The sequence below is a fragment of the Engystomops pustulosus genome, chromosome 2, assembly GCF_040894005.1.
Source record: "Engystomops pustulosus chromosome 2, aEngPut4.maternal, whole genome shotgun sequence".
Taxonomy (NCBI): domain Eukaryota; kingdom Metazoa; phylum Chordata; class Amphibia; order Anura; family Leptodactylidae; genus Engystomops; species Engystomops pustulosus.
Window position 1 is genome coordinate 184,138,814 of NC_092412.1, and position 25,902 is coordinate 184,164,715.

General features: G+C 39.8%; 1 protein-coding gene across 2 annotated transcripts; it reads left to right on the plus strand.

Moving 5' to 3' along the window:
• Positions 1–611: 611 nt before the first annotated feature.
• RBBP5 (RB binding protein 5, histone lysine methyltransferase complex subunit) lies at positions 612–25,312 on the plus strand. 2 transcript variants are annotated; one of them, XM_072137530.1, is made up of 14 exons: positions 612–904; positions 3,004–3,029; positions 3,709–3,881; positions 4,559–4,699; positions 5,978–6,140; positions 6,231–6,340; positions 7,525–7,644; positions 7,746–7,899; positions 9,010–9,081; positions 15,656–15,773; positions 17,614–17,683; positions 19,550–19,779; positions 21,843–22,034; positions 24,552–25,312. In XM_072137530.1, the coding sequence occupies exons 1-14, from the start codon at positions 886–888 to the stop codon at positions 24,578–24,580; spliced, it is 1,617 nt and encodes a 538-aa protein (XP_071993631.1). In that variant the 5' UTR covers positions 612–885; the 3' UTR covers positions 24,581–25,312. The 2 variants fall into 2 exon arrangements, with proteins under 2 accessions (XP_071993631.1, XP_071993632.1); XM_072137531.1 differs by having other exon boundaries at positions 613–904; positions 21,843–21,920.
• The last annotated feature ends 590 nt before the right edge of the window (positions 25,313–25,902 follow it).

Consider the following 25,902-nt stretch of genomic DNA (forward strand, 5'->3'; position numbering starts at 1 on the left):
TTTTCCACAAAGCTTTAACACAAAACTGTATATCTGAATAAAATCACCACAATTTAAAAGAAGTGTCCAAGCAACAGTCTGGAAAAAAATACGACATATGGATAGCATTGGGGTAGTGCCTTATTTTAACTGCCCCATTGAGGGAATTTATCATGGCTTGTACAACTGGCACAAGCTGCGGCTAGTGTGGCGTGCAGGGGGTACCACTTGGCGTGGAGGTGATCTAAGGGTAAAGTTGGCAGATTTAGCAGGAGATAGAGCCTTCCCACAGCCTTTCAGATATAAACATGATTTACACTACAGATTCTGCACAGAGGTTTGCCTTTCTTCCAGGTGTTTGTTAATGAATTTGGCACATCTTTGTCCAGCGCCATAGATTTATCATGATAAGTAGAAAGGTTCCTCTAAGCTGGGTGAATATCCAACTATTCAAACTTTGGTTAAAGCATGAACTTGATATTATATTGAACATATTTCTTTTTCTTTGTGGCTGAAATATTATGTTGGAATAAATAACTATTTCAATACTTGATACGTGTATGAATGCATAAATAGAATAGGAGATCGAGTATATGTATATTATGCGGACGTGTGGGGTAGGAACGTTGTGTGCGCACGGAACCTTTCACTGGGAGCCGCTGTTGTAGTAGGAACAATAATATGCGCTGTACACACTAGGAGGCCCCGGGCTGGCCTCTTAGATGCCTGTTTTCAGATCTCCAGCTGCCCCTGAATGTGCCATATTGAAATATCGCTATCGGGTAATGTTCGGAGGCTGTTTGTTGCAGCTCCGTGACTGACGTTACCGGCAGCGGGGGCTGGACGAGTCAGCCCCGTGTCAGGGGCAGCGGTGCATCTACGGGACGTTAAGGGAAAGCTGAAGCCATGAATTTAGAGTTACTGGGTAAGTGCAACAATGGGAGACGGAAGGAGCGGGATGTATGAAAAATGTCAGTGCTGGGGAATGGCTCCGCACTCGGGGGGGCCGATGCAGTGTGGGGATGTAATACATAAAGCTATAATGGTTCAGCACGGAGGGGAGCTGTAACTAGCCTAGGGGCTGCAATCCTCCGCTCTTGTACTTATTCTCTAGTAACATTACTTGATGGTTAAAGTAGGATCCTGTTGATGTCACTAGAAACACAACAGGTCTTATGTGCAGTGCTAGCTCCATGATGATGGCATTACTTTGTCATTGTACAAGTGAACTGTAGAAGTGAACTGATTTTATATTGGAGCTGGAAGTCAGTTATCTTACATTTGGAGCTAGACAAATGTGACCATGTTACTCATTACCGGGTTGTCTGGGATACATGTTTTTTATGTTACAGGTGGGGGCTGCTGTAATGTAGAAAGGAGCCTAAACTTGCCGCTGTCCTCACTTGCGGTTCCTCAGGCCACCTTGTACAGGGGAAATTTTATTATTGGACTGGTGTTGTCCCAGGACGTATCCCTAGCATATTTTAGCAATGTGACATTACCTGGTGGGAACAATCCTTGAATTTTTCTTAAATGAATGCAGCATGTATTTGCAAATTTTTTTTCTTTGTTTTCCAGTTTATATCATCTAGTTTAGAGCAGCCGTCACGTGGTTGTTAATGGGCAGATTTTTGCTAAGTTTTATTTTGTCAGTTCTCCTTTACTTTACAAAAATTATAAAATAAGATGAGAAACCAGATTACTGATGGTAGACTGTCCTCTTAAAGGAAACCTACCATTTCAAATGGTCGGTGTAAGCTGTAAACACCGAGCACCAGCTCAGGCTGAGCTGGTGCCGGTGCTTAGTTTCGTTAGTGTTATAAACCGCGGTATCGCGGTTTTAACACTTTTAAACTTTATAGCAGAAACTGCTTCGGCGCTGCGTGCGCACGATCGTGCACGCGCCTACATAGGAAATGCTGCAGGCGTTGCGCGCGCAGCGCCGAAGCAGCTTCTGCTATAAAGTTTAATAAGTGTCAAAACCGCGATACCGCGGTTTATAACACTAACGAAACTAAGCACCGGCACCAGCTCACCCTGAGCTGGTGCTCGGTGTTTACAGCTTACACCGACGATTTGAAATGGTAGGTTTCCTTTAAGCCTGCTCATTACTTTTAGGGTAATTTTCTTTAGTTAGTTCCAGGGGTCCCTGATTCTGCAGATAACAACTTTATCCAAATATGTAAATGAGCCTGAGACGCTCAGGTTCGCGTAACCTTAGCATCTCACCGATGCTCTGTTCACAAATTATTCACACCCCCTGCCACTCAATATTCACCCCTCCGTCCCACCCCACTATCCTCAGACAGCCCAGTTGGCTGTCTGCAAATTTCAAGCATATTTTGCTCCGGCTGTTTGATCATAGCAGGACGGTGGGTTGCATATTAAGTGCTAGGGGTGTAAATAATTGGTCAAAGTTGGAGCCATGAAGTGCTCAGGTGAATGGGCATGAGCATCTCAGACTCATTTACATATTTTGTCTGTGGAAGCCTAGAACCCTGGAACTAACTAAAGATATTTCTATCATCCCGTAGAGGTAACGAGCATGCTTAAGAGCAGAGTCTGCCATCAGTAATCTGGTGGTAGATGTCCTTTAAACATGAAACATCTACTGGAGGAAGCCAAAATGTCATCCTTCTAACTGGCTTGGCTGCACGCTAAACCAGCATCCTCCAGGACAAGCCTGCACACTTAGTCAGGATGAAGGGATGGTTACATTGTGTGACAATAAGGATAGGGGTCTCCATATATCCATATAGATGCAGTAATGGGCCACTTCTATAGAACTAAGAGGAATCTGTAGTTGTCAATCACCATCAGATTCCTAAAAGTAAGTGGACCAGTGGCAACACATTTGCTTCATTGCTTTCTTTACATAGGCTATTTGAATATACAATTTTTTAGGAATTGTGGAACCCCCAACATTCAGATACCTATCCCCAAAACTGCACATGTAAGCTCATGGGTGTTTTCTTTATGTTGTCATGTTTTGATGAATATTTAACATATTTTTTTTTCTTCTAGAATCCTTTGGTCAGAATTACCCTGAGGTAAGTGCATAAAGTGTTCAGTGTGCAGCTTGTTATATACAAGACTGTGCTTTCTGCAGACTTTGCTTTCTTTGGTGTATTTATTTATTTATTTCAAAGTTGTTTTGTTCATTTTTATAGTCTTTGAGGTTTTTGAGAGGTGAGACAAATTCCCAGAACTAGTTAACATGGAAAAGCTTTGACTGCAAAGCTTTTGGTACAGAAATCCCTGTTCACATTACTTCTTAGGGAAGGTAAGCTGCCATTCAGCCCTCATGTACTTTCTCAATCATGAATTTGAAAATGGTGGAATAGCTTTTTGCTGAACAAGTGTTGGCCAGGTATTTTTTGCAAAGTGCCGATGTGACAATTTAAGCAGTAACTTATTACTCCCTGCTCTGTCACAGTTTTAAATTGTATAGGCCTCTGAGGACACCAATAGAGTAGAAAGAAGAAGAAGTTTGGATTATCATTGTTGCTTATTTCCAGGGTGCTGGGCTGCCTGGGACCAGCAAGAGGCGTTGAGTCATGTCTGGCTAACCCTCTCTGGGGTGATGGCATGAATGCCCATAGACAGGGCTCTGAGTTCCACTTCAGGTAACCTTGACATAGGTTCGCCACCACTGGACTAAGGAATGCAAACCCAGAAATGTTGTACTGCTGTGTTCTTCTTTTGATACGAGCGTTTTCTGTGTTTTAGGAAGCAGATGGCACATTGGATTGTATCAGCATGGCCCTCACCTGCACATTTAATAGGTGGGGCACACTGCTTGCTGTTGGCTGCAACGATGGTCGCATTGTCATCTGGGACTTCCTTACCAGGGGCATTGCTAAGATTTTAAGTGCCCACATTCATCCAGTATGCTCTCTTTGGTAAGTATTTGTTTTAAATTTTACTTCAAGTGTGAAAGATCAAGATTAAAAACCGTTAGAAACGTTTTCTGTTTTGGGTTGTTTAAGTTTACTGCTAATGTATGCAGACTGTAAATGGATATAGAGCAAATGTAAAACATTAGATTCGTATCGCTAAAAATTATATTTTATTTCAAAAGGACACATATTCATTATTGGCATTTATAAATGAAAATGTGGTGGTTCTAGAGTAAATAATTCAATACATTTTTGTAAATGGTCCTGTGTTTTCTTATCCATATGTTCATGCTGTTTTGTACAAACCCATAAGATGTGCCCATGCAGGCACCAATCAAGCCCGGAAGTGATTATCTGTGGCATCATAGGTGTTCGTTTTACTGACAGAATTTCTTTGCCCCTTCTAGTGTAATAATGACGATGTTCCAAAAACATAGTTAATACTTCAGCACCAATAGCATACCTAAAAAGAGCCTTTAGGTTTGCCATAAGCATCAAAATAATGAATGCAACATTTCACAGAAGCCATGGTCATGATGCCTGGCAGTTGGAGTCCTTAATTCATGAAATAATCAGTTCTGCCCCTATTGTCTATGGAGACCATACTATACCTCTCCATTCACAATGTGGGTGCCCAAAAATACATACATATTTATCAAAATTTTCTGTCTACCTTATAGCTGGAGCCGAGATGGGCATAAGCTGGTGAGTGCTTCCACTGATAACATTGTATCCTTGTGGGACGTCCTTTCTGGTGACTGTGACCAACGGTTTAGATTTCCTTCTCCTATCCTGAAGGTCCAGTTTCACCCACGGGATCAGTAAGTAATCTTATCTTTTTCTTTCAAATATTTTTGCTTTATTTTTCCTTCAGGATTCTGTTTATGACTTGCCTGTTCACTTTTATTCAGTATAATTCCAAAACTAAGAAACTGATAAAAGAAACTGTCAGAGAGCTAAGATGAGATTCCGGGCCTTGGCTCTTGTGAAAAAAAACTGTTAATTACAAAAAAAGGAACTTCTTAAAAAAAAAAATAATAATAATTAAGAAATAGTTTTTGTACTTTGGTATGGGGTTGCTTAGTATCCTTTATTTAGTATTCATTTAATAGACATGCACATTGGGACAGTACAGTACAGTCATAGGTACTGTTATATTGCTATCTGGTAAATCATAACGACCAATTGATGTGACAATGGAATCATAGTGTTAACAGTTGTGAATGTACTGGATAAAACACATTATATTCTGCAGCCTCAGTGTAAATATTAAATAATTTTACTTCCCCCTACCCACCCCCCACTGTTGGTCACAGTGTGCTTTAGCTGTGTACTGTATCATTGCAGACAGAACACAGCATATGGAATAGTAGTTAAAAGAGCCGATCCTATGTCCTATAGTGAGGCAGACGTGTAACGACTAGAGATGAGAGGACATGAACTTTTATTTTGGGTGCCTCACGCGTGACCCAGACATATTGTTGGATTGGTGGCTGTACTTTGACGCAGCTACCTCCTAGCCATGGCTGTTATTAACCTGAGGGAAGGGGTAAATGTCACAGCCATGACTAGAAGGTAGGGGCGTCAATTTGCCCGATTGGCTGCACTGCCACAAATCCAGAAATCTTTCCGGGTCACGCAGGACGCATCTGAACCCCAGAAGTGAACCTAAAGTTTGGGTCTGGTCATCTCTAGTAATGATGACATGATGGGAAAGCAGCCATAGCCCTGCTCTACCTGATGCAGTGTGTCATACACAACTTTGTGTGCACTTTTAAGGCATTTGTACTGATTAGATGTCTGCCCCTCCCCAATCATAATATAGTTTAAAGATAACCTACCAAAACAAAGCATGATAAACCAGGGACACTTAAATATAGATACAGGCACTGTGACTGTGGTAATGTTCTTGTATTTGTTATCCATGGCCTCCTTCCTTATAAAATCAACTTTTCATTTTATGCTAATGAACCACAGGACAGCACCCTCCTCCAAAGATCAGCATGTTTGTCCTTATACCTTATCAGAATTATCATTTATAAAATATAAGATTGTGTCATGTTATCTCTTCACTAGTTTTCCTATGTGTTTCTCAACAGGGACAAGGTTCTGGTGTGCCCCATGAAGTCTGCACCTGTCATGTTAACACTCTCTGACTCCAGCCATGTAGTCTTACCAGTGGATGATGACTCTGACCTTAATGTAGTTGCCTCTTTTGATCGACGTGGAGATTATATTTATACAGGGAATGCAAAGGGCAAAGTAAGATCTCATAGTAATTATAAGTAAAAAAAAAAAAAAATGTCTTGAAGTTGCATAAATTTAATTTTTTTTTTTTACAATTCTTCTCAGATCTTGGTGTTGAAAACGAACACTCAGACGTTGGTAGCTTCTTTCCGGGTTACAACAGGAACCAGTAACACAACAGCAATCAAATCCATAGAATTTGCCCGCAAGGGCACGTAAGTGATGCTGCTTGAGTCATAGTATCATTGTAGATTTGTTGTTTTGTATGTTTGGATTTGTTGCACCTTATCATCCAACTGAAGGAGTTTAGAGTTGAAGTCTTTGTCCCACCGTAATAACTCATTATCCATCAATAAGTGAATGATTGATTGTAGGGGGTTCTGCTGATCCTTGCGCAATTATGTTGCAAAACTGCTGTAGAACAATTCTGCAACAATCAAACTCCTAATTACAGTGATCTATTGTACCCATTATACCTAACTTATATGATTAGTGCCTGGACCTAGCAGTGTTACTTCAAGTGATCAGTCTCACAATTACCTTCATGTTAATTTGTCCGATTTCTCGCTGATGATATTGCTAAAACGGAATCAAAAGTGTCACCAGGGAAATGGAGTATTACATGTTCTGTTGAGAGCTGCTTAGCTGCTAAATGAAAGGTTACAGTCCTCCTGCATGGGACTAAGGAAAACTTTCAGAAAAAAATGTTTTTCTCTGGCTTTTTAGAATATTGTAGTGAAGAGTCCATCTTCAGGTGCAGACTTGCCAAGAGGCGAGTTGGGACACTTGCTTCAAATGCAGGATGACAAGTCCCTCTTCATATATGAAGAGGGACTGGGTGTGAGGAGAGGGAATGTCTTTCTATAGTTCGCCTAAGGCAGCAGAGAGGCTTGGTTCGCTCCTGGATGGCTGTGTTTATAATATGTATACCGGTATCTTCTCCCTTTTTGTCATGTGAACAGTAATCATACTGTAGCAGATCCTGTGTCTTCTTTGTGGACAGGAAGTCCACTTCGCTATTCAGTCCTCTGGCTTGTCTCTCTGTTAGTATTTTTGTGGTTGTACTTTAGCATGAGCTGCCTGAATTACAAGTCAGACTATTGTACATGTGATGCTTTTGAGCATCTACTCTTTCTCCCACTAGTAAGGATATGTTTGGACTTTATTAGACGCGCAAGCATAATAAATTCAGTTCTGTCACATTGAAATTTGTAAGACTACTGTATCACCCACAAAACAGCTTGGCTTCATTTTGCTTTAGAGAATTGCATCTTCTGTTTGATGTCCACACTGGTCAAGCACAAATTTTTTTTTTTTTTTTTTCATATTTGTGCTTGAAAGTGTACAATTTTTTTTCCTTATTATTGTAACTATTTTGTTATTTGTTTTTTCTCTTTAGCTGTTTCTTGATAAACACAGCTGATAGAATCATTAGAGTATATGACGGACGGGAAATACTGACATGTGGCAGGGATGGGGAGCCCGAACCCATGCAGAAACTTCAAGATTTGGTGAACAGGTATTTATCAGAACCATGGACTTAACACCTGATACTTAGTATTTTTGAAAATACGGAAACTTCTGCAAACTTGTGAAATAATTTTTATTTTCCCCCATTAGAACTCCCTGGAAGAAATGTTGCTTTTCTGGGGATGGTGAATACATTGTAGCAGGTTCTGCAAGGCAACATGCACTATACATTTGGGAGAAGAGCATTGGAAATCTAGTGAAAATTCTGCACGGAACTCGCGGTGAACTGTTGTTAGATGTTGCTGTAAGTTTCATAAAACATCAAATGTAGATTTCACTGCAATAATACTAAATGCCGACATAGGATACATTTAATATATTCAAAACTGAATACAGGTGAATGTCCATGAATTGTCCAAAAACTCGCACATAGCGAATACATCGCATGGAAACTATCCAGATCCGACACTTCTGCACATTTAATGGAATATTGCTTCTTGTGATACATTTCATCAGGGTATCTGTATTCACTCTGAGAATTATTGAATATATTGATTGCATCCTGTCTTGTTTGGATTTTTCACGAAGCACGTGGAAATCTCAGTTTGGATGCTTATATAAGGAGCCATCCCTGGGTCAATAGCTGGTCATTGTACTATACTAGGACTTCAGTAATACGCTCATTCAGATGGACGTGTCAGTTGCCACGGCCGTGGCTTGTGCTTAATCGAGTCTTTGATCACCAACTCTTGTGTAATCTGGTGGTACTTCCAGTTCGTCCATAAGTGAGAGGCTTCATGCACCTGAGGAGGTAGTCGCCCAAAACATACGTGGGGGGAGCCTCACACCCCAGCACTGGGTTGTGCCATACCTTTAATGCCTTGTTAGTTAGGATCTACTACTAGTTGTCCACATGTCACGGCTGCAGGAAGCACTCTGTTTTATAGAGACTGGTGCTATTTGGCCAACTTAGCTTGAAAATTTACCTTTTTAACATTCATGAACTCTTTCATGACTTGTTTGCAGTAATAAGGGTGGGCTATGTATATTTATACAGTTTTTACTTGGTTTATACAAGCTGCCGTTTGATAGATTGTATTTTTCCATGTGCTTTGGGGACCTATCATTGATTCTGAGATTGGTAGGTAATGTGGCACAATTAGATTTGATTTACCCTTTGGGCTGAGGGTGGTGATGCGGGTGGAGTGACTATACCATCTGTCTTTGCATCTGTACTATGGTACTTTTAAATGTTTTTAGATGCCACATGCTTAATGAATTATTGGATATTAAATTAATTTATTTATTGTAATTTGTCCATTTTTGAGCGCTCTTTTCTTGAGTATTACAATGATGTCAAAAACGCCTGTGTCCATTCTCTCATAAATAAATATTATTATTTTTTTTTTTTCAGTGGCATCCGGTCCGACCAATAATTGCATCAATTTCAAGTGGTGTTGTGTCCATATGGGCACAAAACCAAGTGGTATGTGCCATAACAATTCTTATATAAAGTGCCTCTATTTTCTCTGTTTTGCAGTCCCACAAAATTATGTACTATAAAATTGTTTACATATAATGTCATGTTTTAAAGGGAACTTGTAGATATACTGTTGCAAAGATTCTTCAGGTCACGTCCTTGTTAAAATCTGTCGTTGCACATTAAAACATCCACACTTGGCATGCTGTAGTCCTCGGGAAAGTGTTGGCCAGTGGGACAGCATGGAAGATTGGGCATTATATTAGGCACATGAACCATCACTGCTCCAATGACTGATGGCAAGTGCTGTGCTGCAGTATTCGGTGCCCAATTTCCACAAGGGGAAACATTTTTTGTTGGTGAGCTGCAATACCACCTGAATTCCTGGAAACTCCTTTTAAGAATGTAATTGGTGAGGATTAACTGGAACCTGTCACCAGTTTTTACCCCATTAAACTACTAGCACCCTCAGTTAGGGTATGGACTGTTCTTTCTAGAATTTCATTTTATTATAATTTTTATGGCCGTTTATTATATGTAATGTAAAGGTTTTTCTGGAAACATTTATATAAAATATTTAATTTATTTTGTGTCATATACATTTTTATTCAATTTGACTGTACTAATTAAGCTTTAAAAATGGATATGATGTATAGAGATCTCTTGGATGATACATTTTTCTCTTGGATAAGTTCAGTTCTCTGGTATATAGAGAGATAACGGTGTAACTCCATGGAATCTCTAGCGAAGCGCTTAGTTGGTTAATCCCTTAACCCCTTACCGACATGTGATGTAGTGTTACCTCACATGCCGGGTCCCGGTGCATGGAGAGCCCTCTCCATAGCCGGTAAGTCTTTGCTGCATATTGCAGCAAAGGCTTACCGGTAACACCCGCCATCAGTGCCAGCACCGATCGCGGGTGTTTTCCTGCTGATCGGCGGCGGCTCCAAAAAGATGGCAAGGATCGTCGCTCCCCGTGACCTCATCGGGGAGCGGCGATCCGTCGTCATGGTAGCCTCGGGTCAACCCATGCATTACAATGTGCTATCAGCACATTGTAATGTATGAGGAGTAAAATCCCCATATACTGCTATACAGTAGTATAGCAGTATATGATGGTATCTTACAGACAACCTAGGGTTAAAGTAAACTAGGGAGTCTGAAAAATAGTAAAAATTTTTTAAAAAGTTAAAAAAAAATATATAGTAAAAAAACCCCTAAACAATCAAATCGCGCCCCTTTCCCTAGAACTGATATAACTATAAATTAACAGTAAAAATCATAAACACATTAGGTTTTGCCGTGCCTGATCTATCAAAATATGATAACGTTTTTTCACTGCGTTGAACCCTGTAGCGGAAAATTGCGCACAAAGTAAAAAATGGCACTTTTTTGCCATTTAAAAAAATTTTTAAATTCTATAAAATGTGATCAAAATGTCACACAGTCCTAAAAATGATACCATTGTAAACGTCATCAAAATCCGCAAAAAAGTACACCACCCACAGCTCTGTACACCAAAGTATAAAAAAGTTATTAGCTCCAGAAGATGGCAAAATCCCCCCAGGAGGGGAGGTTTTAATTTTTGTAAATGTATGAAAACATTATAAAACCTATATAAATTTGTTATCCCCGTAATCGTACCAACCCAAAGTATAAAGTAGACGTGTAATTTGGGGCGTACAGTGAAATCCGTAAAATCTAAGCCCACAAGAATACGGCACAAATGCGGTTTTTAACCGATTTCACTGCATTTGGAATTTTTTTTTCCCGCTTCCAAGTACATGGCATGGAATATTAAATACCAACATTTTGAAGTGTAATTTGTTACGCAGAAAATAAGCCGTCACACAGCTCTGTACATGGAAAAATAAAAAAGTTACAGATTTTTGAAGGTGGAGAGTGATAAATGAAAACGTAAAAACGAAAAAGGGCTGCGGCATTAAGGGGTTAAAGACCAGAATTTCTTAAAATTTTTTTCCATATTAAGAGCTGTGTGATGGCTTGTTTTCTGCTTAACAAATTGCACTTCATAGTGGTGGTTTTTAATATTCCATGCCATGTACTGGAAAGTGGGGAGAAAAATTCCAAATTCAGTGAAATTGGTGAAAAAAATTTGCACAATTGACAATGGCTTTCACTTTGTGCCCCATATGGCATGTCTACTTTGTTCTTTGGATCGTTACTACATTTACATAGGTTTTATAATGTTTTCATACATTTACAAAAATGAAAACCTCCTATACAAAAAAAAATTCTTTTGCCATCTTCTGGCACTATTAACTTTTTTATATTTCAGTGTACGGAGCTGTGTGTCGTTTTCTGCAAGATCCGATGACGTTTTCAATACTACCAGTTTGAGGATTGTACGGCCTTGATCACACTTTGAACAATTTTTTTTTTTTATATGTTCCAAAATGACAAAAAAGTGGCATTTTCAATTTTGGGTGCTTTTTATTGTTACGGGGTTAAAGGCCTGGAATAACTGTTATTGTTATATTTTGATCTGACATTTTGAGACCGGGCAATAACTAACATGTTTATGATCAGATCTACAAAAAGGGGGGTGGTTTGAATTTGTATGTTTTTTTTTTTTGTTTTTTTTTAAATTATTTATTTACTTTTTTACCTTTTTCTATGTTTCTGACCCCCACAGGTACTTTAACCCTATGTTGTCTGATCCTACCTAATGCCATACTACAGTATGGGATTTCCCCGATTGACTAAAGCTCAGAAAATTTAAAAAAAATTGAGTTTCTAAGTTTTGAAAAAGTATTTTATGCATTTTAATACATTGTGCAACCCTAGTCTAGTTTAGAAGCTAGAGAGGGAATGTCACATTGGGACATCAGGACTTTTTATTATAACTGTATGCAGCAATTTAGAGTTTAACTGCCTAGTCTCTTAATTTATTCATTCCACCCATTCCGATACAAGTTCCACCCTTAACCTGCTCTATGCATTGTGGAAGGGCAGGACTGATCAGGACATTTATCAGAATGGGGGAGTGAATAAATTTAAAAACAAGGCTCTCCGGTGACGGAGCCATAGCTTTCCAGACTAATTATTTTTTAAAAGATTTTATTTATGCATTTTAGAATAAAGAACTATACAATTAGACCATTAGGTGGGAATGATTCTTTGTACATATCACAAAATGACACTTTGTGCTAGGAGAAAAACTGATGGATGACAGCATAGACTAAGACAATGGCTCCAGAGGGGACAAATCGCTTATGCCACCAATAAACAGACAGACGAGACAGAAAACTCACTTGCACATTCACCCATACATCCACAATCCCCCCACACAATAGGATATAAATTAGCCAGTCGTCTCATATCTTCAACCACCTTGATTTACCTTTTGACTCTCATATAGGATTCGGAAAAGGTGGGTATAGAAGTTGACTGGATTCAGAAAACTCTGCAACTTTGGTTTATCAGGGTCCTTCCAAGACATTACTATAACCATACAAGTACAACAGAATTTAAAAAAGATCTAAAAATATTTTATCCCTGTGGCCCTGAATCACCTCCCCAATGACGCCCAACAAACGTTTATGAGGGGTGATAAGTCTAGGAAATTTAAAGTGAGCATGCATAAATGAGAATCTAACTGCAGCAGGAGAACCTATCATAAGTCACCAGGAGTGCAGAACGGTCAGAGACACCGCTACCCTGTTTCCCCTAAAATAGGACATCCCCCGGAAAGAAGACCTAGTACAATTTTGTTCAGGCTTAGAAATATAAGACCTCCCCTGAAAATAAGACCTTGCAGCAGTCTTGCTACAGCTCCCCCCAAGCCGTACATTAGTATTAGTAGATTTTTCAGATACTGCAATAGGTTGTGAATTGCAGAATAAAATCACTGACTGTTGCAGGACAAATGCGCTACATGCAGCTACATGGACATGAAGTGGTTATTTAAGGAAAGTGTTAATGCTAAACATTAGAGATTGGGGCCAAATATCCCAATAGTTTAGAGTTTGGAGAGTTATAAGGATGTTTTAGAAGTAATTTTTTTGTTTACCAATAAATGTAAATTCTTTATGGGAAAATAAGACATCCCCAGAAAATAAGACCTAGTGCCTCTTAAGGAGCAAAAATTAATATAAGACACTGCCTTATTTTCAGGGAAACAGGGTAGGAGGAAACCCAGGGCAATAGGGTAGGAGAGACAAAGATCAGGTTAATCCCAGAGAAGGTTCTGCATAGTGGGAAACTTCCATTTTCAGACCTATGTAAGGCATGTGACCATGAAAGTAAATGCGAGGAACCCTTAACCCATAAACCCTTCCAAGATCCGCAACAGCATTAAATGCACAGAAAATTATCATGATGGGAATGTGCTCAATTTCCCAGAAACCAGTTGTAGTAGAGCAGGATTAAATGGGGGAGGAGCATACAGGGCCACAATGGTGAAAGTAGAGTTATGAACAGAATGTGCTATAACAGACTGACCTTAATAGTCTCAGGCCCCATGCAGTACCTCCAGCAGAAGAGACTTAGACACTAAAATGGAAACCCATGGAGAGTAAACAGAATAGGTAGAGTGGTAACCCCTAGCTATCCATGCATGCAAGAATGTTATGCCCAGTTAAATATTTCTTTTTGGTGACAAATGATATTATTATGGGCATGACTTTTTATAAAGTTAAGCGCCATGGAAATGCATAGTACTGCATGGCGGGAGGTGCGTTCCCACATTTTGCAGTACTATTACATCGAAATCCTGAACGGAGCCGGGACCAGAAGCAGCGGGTGCTAGCCTCCTAGCACCCGTGATCAGAGTTTCCTCCGATCGAGGGCATTAACCCATTACACGGCGCCGTTATTAGCGGTGAGGCTCCAGATAAAAAGCCAAACCTCTCGTCCATTATTTTACCTATATTTCCGGTTCTGCAGCTACAGAACCACAACCTGAATTTATGAGATCTTTATCTTTAATATTATCAAAGGCATGTTTCTAGGCACTATACAACATAACATAAGGACTTCTGATGTGACACTTCCCCTGTGGCCTCTAAACTTGACTCAACTCAATTTCACTCTGCTCATTTTCACATGACTTTGGGAGAATTTGTTACTGCTAAACAGGTGAGATTTTTAAATAAAAGGGGGAATTGTAGAAAGGACATTTCATATCCTACCTGAGGGGTAATGATGAAATATATGGTTAAAGTGCGGGTATCTTGGAAATTGTGGGGCAAAGCAAAAATGAATTTTCTGCTCATTTTTCACATGACTTTGGAGAAGATTTTTTTAATGGGTTAACAAGCATGATTTCACTTAAAAAAGCAATGCAAGGACATTTAACCATAGGGTGCTTAGTTTAGTGGTGACGGGTTCCCTTGTAAGTTACGGAAAAGAGGCAGGTACAAATGGTCAGCGCATCCAAAAACAGCATATCAAAACAATAAGAAACAGATGGATGCGTATGAACAGACCCAAATGTGTAAAAAAAAAAAAAATCAATAACTTTATTTGTAATCACATGAACAACAGGGCATACACAAAACCCATAAAACACACCTAAAACCGCACAGGATTTCTGTGCAATTCTCAGGGCAAAGGCCATAAACCCTTCCTGTGGAGTGCAAGCCAAAATAAACTGTTACATATATACCCTGATAAGAAATCTTAAACCGGGACATGTAGTGTGCAAAAAGCAATAGTGCTTAAAAAGGAGCCGAAGTGGGCATTACCATCTGATGTCCCTGTAGGAGCAAGTATACATTTAAAAAGAGAGGTCCAACATGGAGTAGGGCGAAGCACAGGAGGTGGAGACGCTGGGTCCGTGTCTCCCCCTCCAGAGCTTCGCCCTACTCCTTGTTGGACCTTTCTTTTTAAATGGTTTTTGTGTATGCCCTGTTGTTTATATGTGATTACAAATAAAGTTGTTTTTTTTTTTTTTTTGTTACAAATATTTGGGTATGTTAATACGCATCCCTCTGTTTCTTATTGGTTTAAGTGTTATTGATTATTACTAATGGTTCTCTTTTGACAAACAACTCAACAGATGAAAACGTTTATCAATGTTTATTGTGTTAATGTTAATAAAATTTCCATCCACCCCTTTTGTGGGGTTCCTCATCTTTTAGAGCAGTGATGGCGAACCTTTTAGAGACTGGGTGCCAAATGTACAACCAGAAACCCCTTATTTGTTTCAATATACCAAAGGTCAGTTTAAGCAGTAACTTATTTCTCCCTGCTCTCACAGCTCCAGTTTTTCCCTGGAAAGAAAAGAGCTCCAATTATAATAAAGTTCTGTCCATATCACCTCGCTCCTTCAGTCCCAGGATTTTTTGTACAAAAATATCGCTGATCATAGCACATCCCGGCCTTTCTGGGACTGCAGGAGGATGCATTGAGTCCAGGCTGGTAAACTCTGTGCAGTACCAATGGCCAGGGTGCCCACAGAGATGGCTCTAAGTTCCACCTCTGCCACCCGTTCCATAAGTTTGCCACCATGGTTTTAAAGGCTCTTTGCTGACACTTGGTGTTGGCATCATGCAGGAACATCTAATTCAGGAGACAAATCTTAGAGATGTCTGCTTATCTTTCTGTTCTTCTTCAGGAAAATTGGAGTGCCTTTGCTCCAGACTTTAAGGAATTGGATGAAAATGTGGAGTATGAAGAGCGGGAATCTGAGTTTGATATTGAAGATGAAGATAAGAGTGAACCTGAACAAACTGGTAATGGGTGATAGATGTTTCTTGTTGGGTCACACAGTTCAAGTTTTATATATGTAGGGGAATATATTTTACCATCCATTGTAGCAAGCAAAAGACACATATGGTATATATGCATCATATCATGCACTTTCAATATATGGCAGTCACAAAAGGCAGGCATGCTTAAAGCGTAACTGTAAAGTTACAGACAAAAAATAGTTTTAGCACAGCTGGAGAGAGCATTTGACAACAATTCCAACAATGCATGTATCATCCTGCTGGCTTCTTCTGAGATACAGCCTCGTATATCAACATAGGGAGAGAAAAAGAACTGGACCGCACATCCACACATCACACAATGATCTACTGCCTCTTTATGGTGGGTCCCTACGCTATTATGTGCGGCATCACATGGCGTCCACCACCGCTGCAGCACAGCACCGGCAGGGACCAAGACCTGGTTGCCCGCCAGCACCCGTACTGGCAAGCATAGCCCCCTTGGCTCCAGGCCCGGGTCTTCACCAGCACCGCACAACAGAAGCAGCGGACGCCATGCAATACCGCACCATATGAAAAGGAAAAAGGCTCACCGTGTGTGAACAAGTGTTGAATACTCACTGTTCCATGTGGTCTCAGACACTAGCCTCGTATATCTTTCAGCTTTTCCTGAAGTGTGCAGGGACTTCCTGGTTGTGACATCAGCTAAGGGCACTAAGGCCAGAGCACTGAGGGCATTCATATGAATAAGGACAGCATGTTTGTAATTGGCCGTTTTAAAGCATGTGATGCTTTTCTTGTCCTATGGTTAAACAAAAGCATGGCAATTGGATATTAGTTTGGGAGGACAAAGTAAGACCTCTGCTAACACCTGCAAATATCTAATTAGAGTAAATTAGAGAATTGATTATTCTTGCAGTTGGGGAAAAGGTTTTATACTTTACAATTCTTCTTTTAAACCGGTGAAACCTCCTATATGCTATTTTTCATACCCATCACAGTCCATACATGTGCTCTTAAAGCGAACCAGAGTGGCCACCCCCCCCCCCCCCAAAAAAAGTACGTTTTTAGATGTTCCGTGATGCATCTATCCATAGGATTAGATCCACCATTCTTCTAAAAAAAGACTTTTCTGTTTCTGTCCTCTGTTCTAAGTCAAGCTACCCCGCCCTCCACACTCACGTTGCTATCCAGATGAAGAGAATTCCTGAGGGTGGCGTGAGAAGGAAGGATTATTTTTCTCCATATAGCCATACAATCATACAGATCAACTGTCTTTCTCTTTTAGCTGTTCCTCACCCCATCCTCAGGAATTCTTTCTCCTGCTCACCTGTGAGAGGCTAAAGTAAAGGAAGCTGTATATGTCTGTAGTTAAATTTTAGCAGATGGTCCCTAAGTACTAGTTCCATACCTGCTTCGTGCTGGTAGTATTGAGACCTGTCAATGAGGAACAGGGCAGTGCAGGGAACATTGGGGCACATATACTAAGATTGTAGGAAACTGCACTTTAAAGGGCTCTGCCTGTGTATAATGCTGTGTGCAACAGATTCATTAAGAACGTCTGCCAGGAATCTGGCGCTTCCCGAGACTAGCCCGACCGTTTCCAAATGGTAGTTTTCCTTTAAGGGTGGATATCTCTGGTTCTGATGAGCATCCATGCACAATCCAGATTTTGTTTCTAGGTGACAGGATTAAGGAGATATAGCTGTTTGAAGTTGGCCACTGTCATGATGCTTATAAATGTGCTTCCATATGTTTATAAATATGAACATATGGAAAATTTGCCAGAGTGTGACTTGTAAGATATTCGCCAAGTTCTCTAGTTTCAATTTGTGATTTATTTTTTTGTTTATCTGATATTTAGGAGGTGATGCAGCAGAAGATGAAGAGGTGGATGTGACCAGCGTGGACCGCATTGCTGCATTTTGTAGCAGGTACCCTGCTGTTGAAAGGATTTATTGTGTTCAGTATGTGTGACTTATGTATTCATGGTTGGTTTAGTCATACATGGGCATCCAAGAAAAGTAATGTTCTTGTGCCCCTCCTCCCCCAATACCATAGTCTTAGACGTTATTGGGATTCTGTGGAGGACATTGAAGGGGTTGTTCACTTTCAGCGCATATTGATAGAGTTTGTATAAGGAAAAGTTATACAATATTCCAATATACTTTCTGTATCAATTCCTCACTGTTTTCTAGATCTCTTCTTGCTGTCCTGCTATAGAAAGCTTCTATGTTTACTTCCAGTACACAGAACTCTGTCCATGATGATGTGATACAGGCAGGTTCAGGAGCCTTTATTATCACACTGCTCCTATTTCTCCACTTGTGCACCTGCATATTCATCACCTCACCATGGACAGATTTCTATCCACTGGAAGTAAACATAGATGCTTTCTTTAGGAGCAGAAAGCAATAGAAGCATACATCTAGTAATTCTGTTACTAATCAAAATATAAGCAGCATTTGAGTAAACAATTAAAAAATAACTTTTATTTTAGTCTATTTAAAATGGAATCAATGTTAATGCAGATGCTCACATATAAAATGACAGGCCAAAGGCCTAGACGCCCCAACAACCACACCCTCGTGAATATATATACAAAATTTAATCCGGCCATTAAAAGGTTAAATATACAATTGGGACTGACAAAGTGGTGATATGGGTGCCAGCAGGGGTATACCTACCCTAGGGTCGTCTCAGTGTCGGACCCATCAGTGATCTTGCTTACCCATACACTTGTAAATGTCAGTCTCAGTGGTAGGGCTGGGAAGGAGCCACCTCTTCCTCTTCTGGAGGTCAATGTGGGAGGGATATGACGCCTTAAATTAGACTTACCCTAAACCCCAAAAGCTCCCGCCCTTACAAGGGCAGTCCCAAATACTGTCCCTTGTACTAAATATCATGTCACACCTCCCTGACGCGTTTCCACAAGAAGTTTCATCAGAGGGAGAGAATCCATACATAAATTGCCCTAAAAGCAATTATAATTAGACTTGTATAAGTACTTAGTCACCAAGCATTATATCCCCTATATCGTGGTAGGGACCATCTGTCGTGCTCACCTTAAGTTAGCGGGGTAGCTCCATATACAATGGTCCGGTGAGGGAGGAATACTGCTAAGCATCCCATTTATGTCAACAGTTGGTCTGAGAAAATTGGTTTCAGAAAACCACTGTGTGCACTGCCCCTCATCTCTGGTACTCAATGAGGACCGAGAGGCAAAATACTTTAAGGAATGATTCCCAGGGACACCTGGAGCAGAATTACGTTTTTTAGTTTTGTTGTGTTGTTTTTTTTTTGTTTTTTTTTTGCTCAGAATGAAGGTTACTTTAAAGGGGACAGGCACTATTTTCTTTACAAAAGTTTCCCATATGCCTTTAATAATAATTCCTTTATGTTCATCAGGTGATTTCAGCGGTCCTGCTGCTTACTTTAGTGCTATCTGCAAACTCTCTGTGTATCTTTGTTTACATATGTGAGCTCTGCTGAATAGGAAGGGACTGCTGCAGGATATCGTGATTCAGCCTGCTCTCCCCTCCCCCGTCGTCATCATAAAATCGTTGGGGTCCAACACCTGGGACCCCACCTATCAGCCAATTGTCTCCACTTTGGGAAGACAATCCTGCACAAGAGAGTTGTTCAGAGCACCGTAGCTTCAGAAATGCTGTTAAAATTGAATACAGTGTAGTGTCTTGTCACATCAATTTGTATTGGTATTGCTCCCACCCTCATTTTCACTTGTCTTATACTGTATCAAAGCTCAGCAGTTACAATTTATTTATGTATTTGTTTTGCAGTGATGAAGAACTAGAAGATACAAAAGCACTTTTATATCTTCCTATTGCTCCTGAAGTAGAAGATCCAGAGGAAAATCCTTATGGCCCACCTCCAGATGCAGGTCAGATGTCACTGACTGAGGATGGGACGGGGACAGAAAAGAAGCGACAGGCGTCTTCAGATGGTGCCCAACCTCCAAAGAAGAAACCAAAGACTACAATGGTTGAGTTACAAGGAGTGCCCAGTGATGGTGAGTGCTGTAAGCTGCTTTCTGTCATTACCCAAGTCCTTTTTCTGTAATGCAGTAGGATTGTGATACGGACATATTGCAGAATATTGGATGAGCAATCACACCCTAGGAGGACCTAAAATTCCATTCACTCCCTTTTCTTAGAACACATATCAAAATAAATAAAACAAATTTCTTTTCTGGGGCAGAACATTTTTATGAAAAAAGTATCAGACCATATAAATATAATAACTGTAATATTTAAGAAACTGTTAGGAAATGGGGGTTTCTTCAATAAAGTACATTCTGTATGTGTTCCTTCCATTGCAAAGTGTAAAATATTAGTAATGTAACCCTGAGTGATCCAGCTCTGACATGCACAGACATGCACTATTCACTGGCCTGTTACTGGCTATATACAAAATGTACAACATACAATATGTCGATGGCTGCACCATGAAGACCAGGATCTGCTGGGCTGGTTTGCATGGTCAAAAAGGTACTATTTTATATTCCTGCTTTTATGGACAATTAAAAAGCTGATAACTGTCACAACCAGAAGAGGTTTTTTTATGTAATATCCCCTAATCAAATAGTGGCATCATAAGGATCTCTGTTGTGGTAAGTTCAGGCCATCAGACCTGTGATCAGTCAGGATTTGTATCCACAAAATAGAATTTATAATACAGATATAACATGGGCTTCTGAATGCAGTTTTAGGCCAGACCTTATTTACAGTTTTACAATGTCTGCATTGCTGACCAGATGCATTACTTTTACAATTTGGCGCAGGAGTCAGTAAAACACATTGTGGGGAATTTATTTATGTACTTGTGCCAGAATTTTGGTGGTATTGCCCCTTTCTAAAATGCCTTGTGCCGCATATACCAAGGCTTTTAGACCTTTTTTGGCACTTTTCCGACTTGTCTGACTGAGGGGCCATAACCTTCAGAAAATAGTTGTGGTCTCACAAGAAAGGTGACGTGGCTTGCAGAAAAGTGGTAGTTCACCAAAAATTCTGGAGCACAATTTAGACCAACTAAAATTAGGTCTAAAGTAGGAACCGACAGTGTTATACTGCACCAGAATTCAACATATCAGTGATAAATCTGGCGCAGCAAAAGATTGGAGAACCTGAGACACATTGTTAATTTCCCCCCATTGACATCAGTCATTTGTAATGCAGTTCTGATGCATTCTTATTAAGCTTGCAGAAGCAAGTAATATTTATTGCCTGTTGATTTAGAAGATGTAGTGCCAGCATTTGTACTTTTATCTGTAAGTACCCAGTACTCTGTTCCCAGTGAGCTCTTTTGTAACTGAATTTAAGTCAACAGATGTAAAGGTTTTTTTTCCCTTCTAGTATATGTCATCTTAGGTGTTGGAGTTCATGTTAAATTAAAAATCCTTTCCTCCTTGTGGTGTGGGAAGTGTCGGCCATTTGACTGGTAGTCGGGACCGGATTTTCATCTTTTGCATGTCTCTATAGCTAAAAGTGTATTGTGTTTTTCATAGTGGTTGTTCTAACATCTGCACTTATTCTCTTTCCATTCAGCTCCATTGGGTCTATGGGGAAAAACAACATAGGAGCATGGTTTATTTTTGCCTCTCTGCCATTAGACCCATTCCTACAGTAATTTTTTTTTTTATGTGCTGTCCTTTTTCTTGTTGGGCAACGGTCAGCAATAAAACCATCTGTGCAAACACACATTGTGCTGCGGGATATTAATTGAATCTGTGGGTTTTCACAAAGGTTTTACGTTTTTATGACACAATTGTGTTCGCTAGAAAATTTGCATGTCGGACTTTCCATTGCAGATTTTGATTTGCACAATCACAATTGTTTTGTAATTCGCACTGAATGTTGGGAATATCGCTTGTTTCTTCCACAGGCTGACATTGGAAGCAGAACCTCCCTTTGAAATTGGAAATGGGTTTTGTTACAGGTTTTTCCAAATCATGATTTTATGAGAAAATAAAAATGGTGGCAAACTGATCAAAAACAATTGTACATTTAATGACTTTTTTTTTTTATCCTCCTTTTGTCTGATTTCTCTAATTCACTCAAATTTATCCACTTACAGAAGTTCATCCGCTCTTGGGGGTTAAAGGAGACAGTAAATCAAAAAAGAAGCAATCCGGACGACCAAAAGGAGCTAAAGGTAAAGAGAGAGACTCTCCATTTAAATCGAAAATCTTCAAGGGTGACAGGGGCATGCCTCTGGACTCTGCAATGAAAGGCAAAGCTCCAGGTGAGCTGCCACAAGTGCTGACAGGTAAGCGCACTCCAAATAGGTGCAGACCCATACCTCTGCTTCCTGTGGCTCTGGCTTCCTGCAGCCTCCGTCTCCTGGCACAATCGTCTTAAACCTTTCACACCAGGTGGGAGCCATTTGCAACCTCACAAGGGTAAATTTATTCTGGAAGGGCCAATTAGCTGGGATGATAATCAGGGAAAGCTTGCATTACATTGTATGTCAGATGTTATATTTATACATCCACACTTCTCTATTAACATTTCAGCAGAAGCTGACATTTTATTTTAGCCAGTACTAAATAGGACATTTATCATTGGACACGTACACTTCCCCTGTTAATGATTGGTTTAAGACTTGCGTATCATCCTTGTCTCCCTTGATTGCAATGATTCAGTCCTATAGATAAATTACCTCTGTTATAAGTTACCATAAACAACCGTATAGAAATGGAACACGGTTTTCATTCAATTGTAGTGTTCAGATGGCTATAAAGCTATTGAACTCCTTAGCACCCAAAGTCTGTGTCCACCACTGGTCTGATGAACTGAAAAGGGAGGGGAAGGTAGGACAAAGTGTGATTGTTAGTTTATGCTTTAACTTTTATTGGATATGTATCAAAAATGGAGAGGTCCTTCTGAGTTATTTTTATTCCAATCTTTACTTTTTAATTTTTTTAAAAAGAAGTTTTGAGGAAAAACCATTGAGGAATATTGAGATACATAGTAGCACAACTCAATAAACAAGAAAATGAAACCATTTGTCACATACAATGAATAATTTCAGCATAAAGGCATAAGTACGATAACACCATAATTAGCCTAGCAAAAAGGTGACATTTTAGGAAAACAATGTAGCATTATAGACCAGGTCTTTTCAAATTTATCTGTAGTATGACGAAGCATGTTGCATGGATCTAAGAGGAGTGCATACAGCTCTAATAATGATGGTGGAACAGAGCGCCTCCAATATCAGGATATCAAATACGTTGCCGCTGTTATTATTTGTAGGAGCAACCTGACACTCGGACCCCGAAAGGAGCTAGGATATAGATTTATGAATATATATTTCAGGGCCCAAAGGGACTTGCACATTGAACACCTCCCTAATGAGGAATCTAACCTCCAGCTAGAAATGGAGCAGAGCTGGGAAACTCCAGGAAATATGGAATAGGGAGGCATCCATTCCTCCACATCCCCAACAAATGTTAGGTACTGAGGGGTCAAATTTGTGTAAAAGCTCTGGTGTATGGTACCAATTCAGCAAATGTTTAGTTAAATTTCCTTACATACAAATAGAAGATTTACGAGTCCTCACCCAGATAGTTTGCCATTGTTGTTTAACCAGCCAGGACTCATGGATTCATGTATAGGGACCATTAAAAATGTGAGCAAAGTCACAAAACAATCTCCCACAGGAACACCACAACACATGATGGTGTTCGTGATCCTGGGACCACCAGCTCCCCCTAGAGACTAAAGCCTTATGTAACACAGAAGGAAATGCAAAGAGGTAATCCTATGAGAAATTGCCCAATGGGCTTGGGACAGTGTGGTACCAATATATCTATACAAGAAGTTTGTAAACAATTGAAGAAGCCACAGCAGATGGCGATACACGTGGGGCGTTTTCCCCAGCTCCCCTTTTTGTGTGACGCCTTCCGCACAAGTATTAATTGTACATCCTTCTTGGTCTAGGGTAGCAATGTGGCACCGCTCATTCATGCACTTTTGCTTGTATATGTCTATTTTTATCCAATTTTTAACAAACTTCTTGTATAGATATATTGGCACCACACTGTCCCAAGCCCATTGGGCAATTTCTCATAGGATTATCTTTGCATTTCCTTCTGTTACATAAGGATTTAGTCTCTAGGGGGAGCTAGTGGTCCCAGGATTACTAACACTATCACATGTTGTGGTGTTCCTTTGGGAGATTGTTTTGTGACTTTGCTCACATTTTTAATGGTTTTTCAGTGCCATTCATCACCCATCCCCTTGCAATCATGTGCCTAGACCTGGATAGGGGGGGCAGAGGTGTAGTGAGAGTCATTTTGCAAGAGTGGACTCGTTGAAATTTGAGTTCGGCTGAATCCATTTTTTAAAATCCAGTGCGATCTTGGATAATAACTATTTAAATGACAACGGCAGGTCAGCAGCAGCCTCCAAGTCACTGCGTGTGGTCAATTTGGAGAGAGTCGTCGTCTCTCCAAATGATGTCATTGGGAAGTGAGAATCCTCCCAAAAATCATCCCAAACATTTAAACATAAATGTTGATTATTGTGTTAAAGTTATGAGGTGAGTGATTGCCAGTAGACCTATTTTTCTGGAAGACCATGCATGTCCATATTTAGTGTTTTGTGGTTCCAGTGAGTTCCAGGCGCTTTTCTGCTTTGCTGCTTTATCCCCTTTGCTAATGCCTTTATTTCCATTTGGTTATAGAGTTACCAAGTATAAAATCCAGAAAAAACAAATCACCTAGTGAAAAAACACAATGAAGAGATGTCTCTTTCTACATCCATGTTGTTTATCTTTCAGGTGGTGGTGCTATCTCTGAGCTGTTGTGAGAAGATGTTTTGGGTCTGGACCTTCTCTAGGACACAATTACAGAGAATTCTGCAGACTTTCAGTTGATTCTGTAATATGGCTTTGAGCTTTTCTCTGGACAGATCATGTATTCTCACCCCATTTATCTTGCTTTATTTTGGCAGAAATATTTGTGAGTCTTGCAGCAGTTTTGTGGGATTGTTTGTAAATACATCTAGTTTTTTTTTTTATAGTGTAGGTTCAGTTTCGCTGTTAAGTAAAACATCAATGTTTGACAGCAAGTTAAACTACTGCATTCATTGTAATATAAATGTGTCTGTAGTCTGTTGCCGTGGAGGCGGTATGCAGCCAGTCTCTGTGTTCCTGGACTTCCACTTCGATATCCTGGTCACTGGATAGAAAATGCTCCTTTCTATTTTTATATGGCAGTCTATTTCCTGTTGTATTGCCCAACATTACCCTAAATACATGTCCTACAATTTTGGATATTTCCTGTAACATAGTGGATACCACTGGAGTAAAGCCTTGTGTGAGACCTTCATCAATCTCAAGATAAGCAAGTCAAATTGATGCTACTCTGCAATGGAAGAGGATTATAATTTGCCTGATGCTTTTTATAGTAACACCTTTTATTTTATTATTTTTTAAAAAATGCTTTTCATCTTTATTTTCCTGTGTAGATACATTTTGATCCCATGGATTTCTGTTTTACCCTGGCCACTGGGGAAATAAACTTCTTTGTCTACATTTTATGCTATGTTGGTGTATGACTTTGTCTCTAGTTTAGTGATAACATATAAATTACTGGTGAATTTTTCAGATATTTATTTTAATCCTAGTACTTGTATTGTGTCCAATTCTTTTACACAGTGCCTTGTGTTTACAGTTATGAAGTGAACATAGGTTTTATCTCATAAATTACTGTTCAAAGCCTCCCTGCAACCAATACAACAGTAACAAAAGAAAAGGATGCTTGTCTAGCATCGTACAAACATATCATTATTTCATTTACAGGTGGTCCCCTACTTAAGGAAGCCCGACTTACAGACGATCCCTAGTGATCTCTCTGCCCACTGTGATTTCTGGTGAAGCTCTTTTGATATTTTACTTTACTCCCAGGCTGCAATGATCAGCTCTACGATGTCTTTAATAAAGTTTTATTGATAATCCTTGGTCTCATCACAGCAAAAATTTTTGAAAATCTAATTGTCACTGGGACAAATTTTTACAATTTTTTTTACTATTATAAGTTCTGACTTGCATACAAGTTCAACTTAAGTACAAACTCAAGGAACCTATCTTGTACGTAATCCAGGGACTGCCTTACACAAATTCTTAAAAA

Excerpts from the sequence above, each read along its gene's own strand:
- RBBP5 (XM_072137530.1), top strand. Across the intron at positions 3,030-3,708 it reads TTGGTCAGAATTACCCTGAG|GAAGCAGATGGCACATTGGA; the intron begins GTAAGTGCATAA and ends TCTGTGTTTTAG. Across the intron at positions 6,341-7,524 it reads GAATTTGCCCGCAAGGGCAC|CTGTTTCTTGATAAACACAG; the intron begins GTAAGTGATGCT and ends TTTTCTCTTTAG.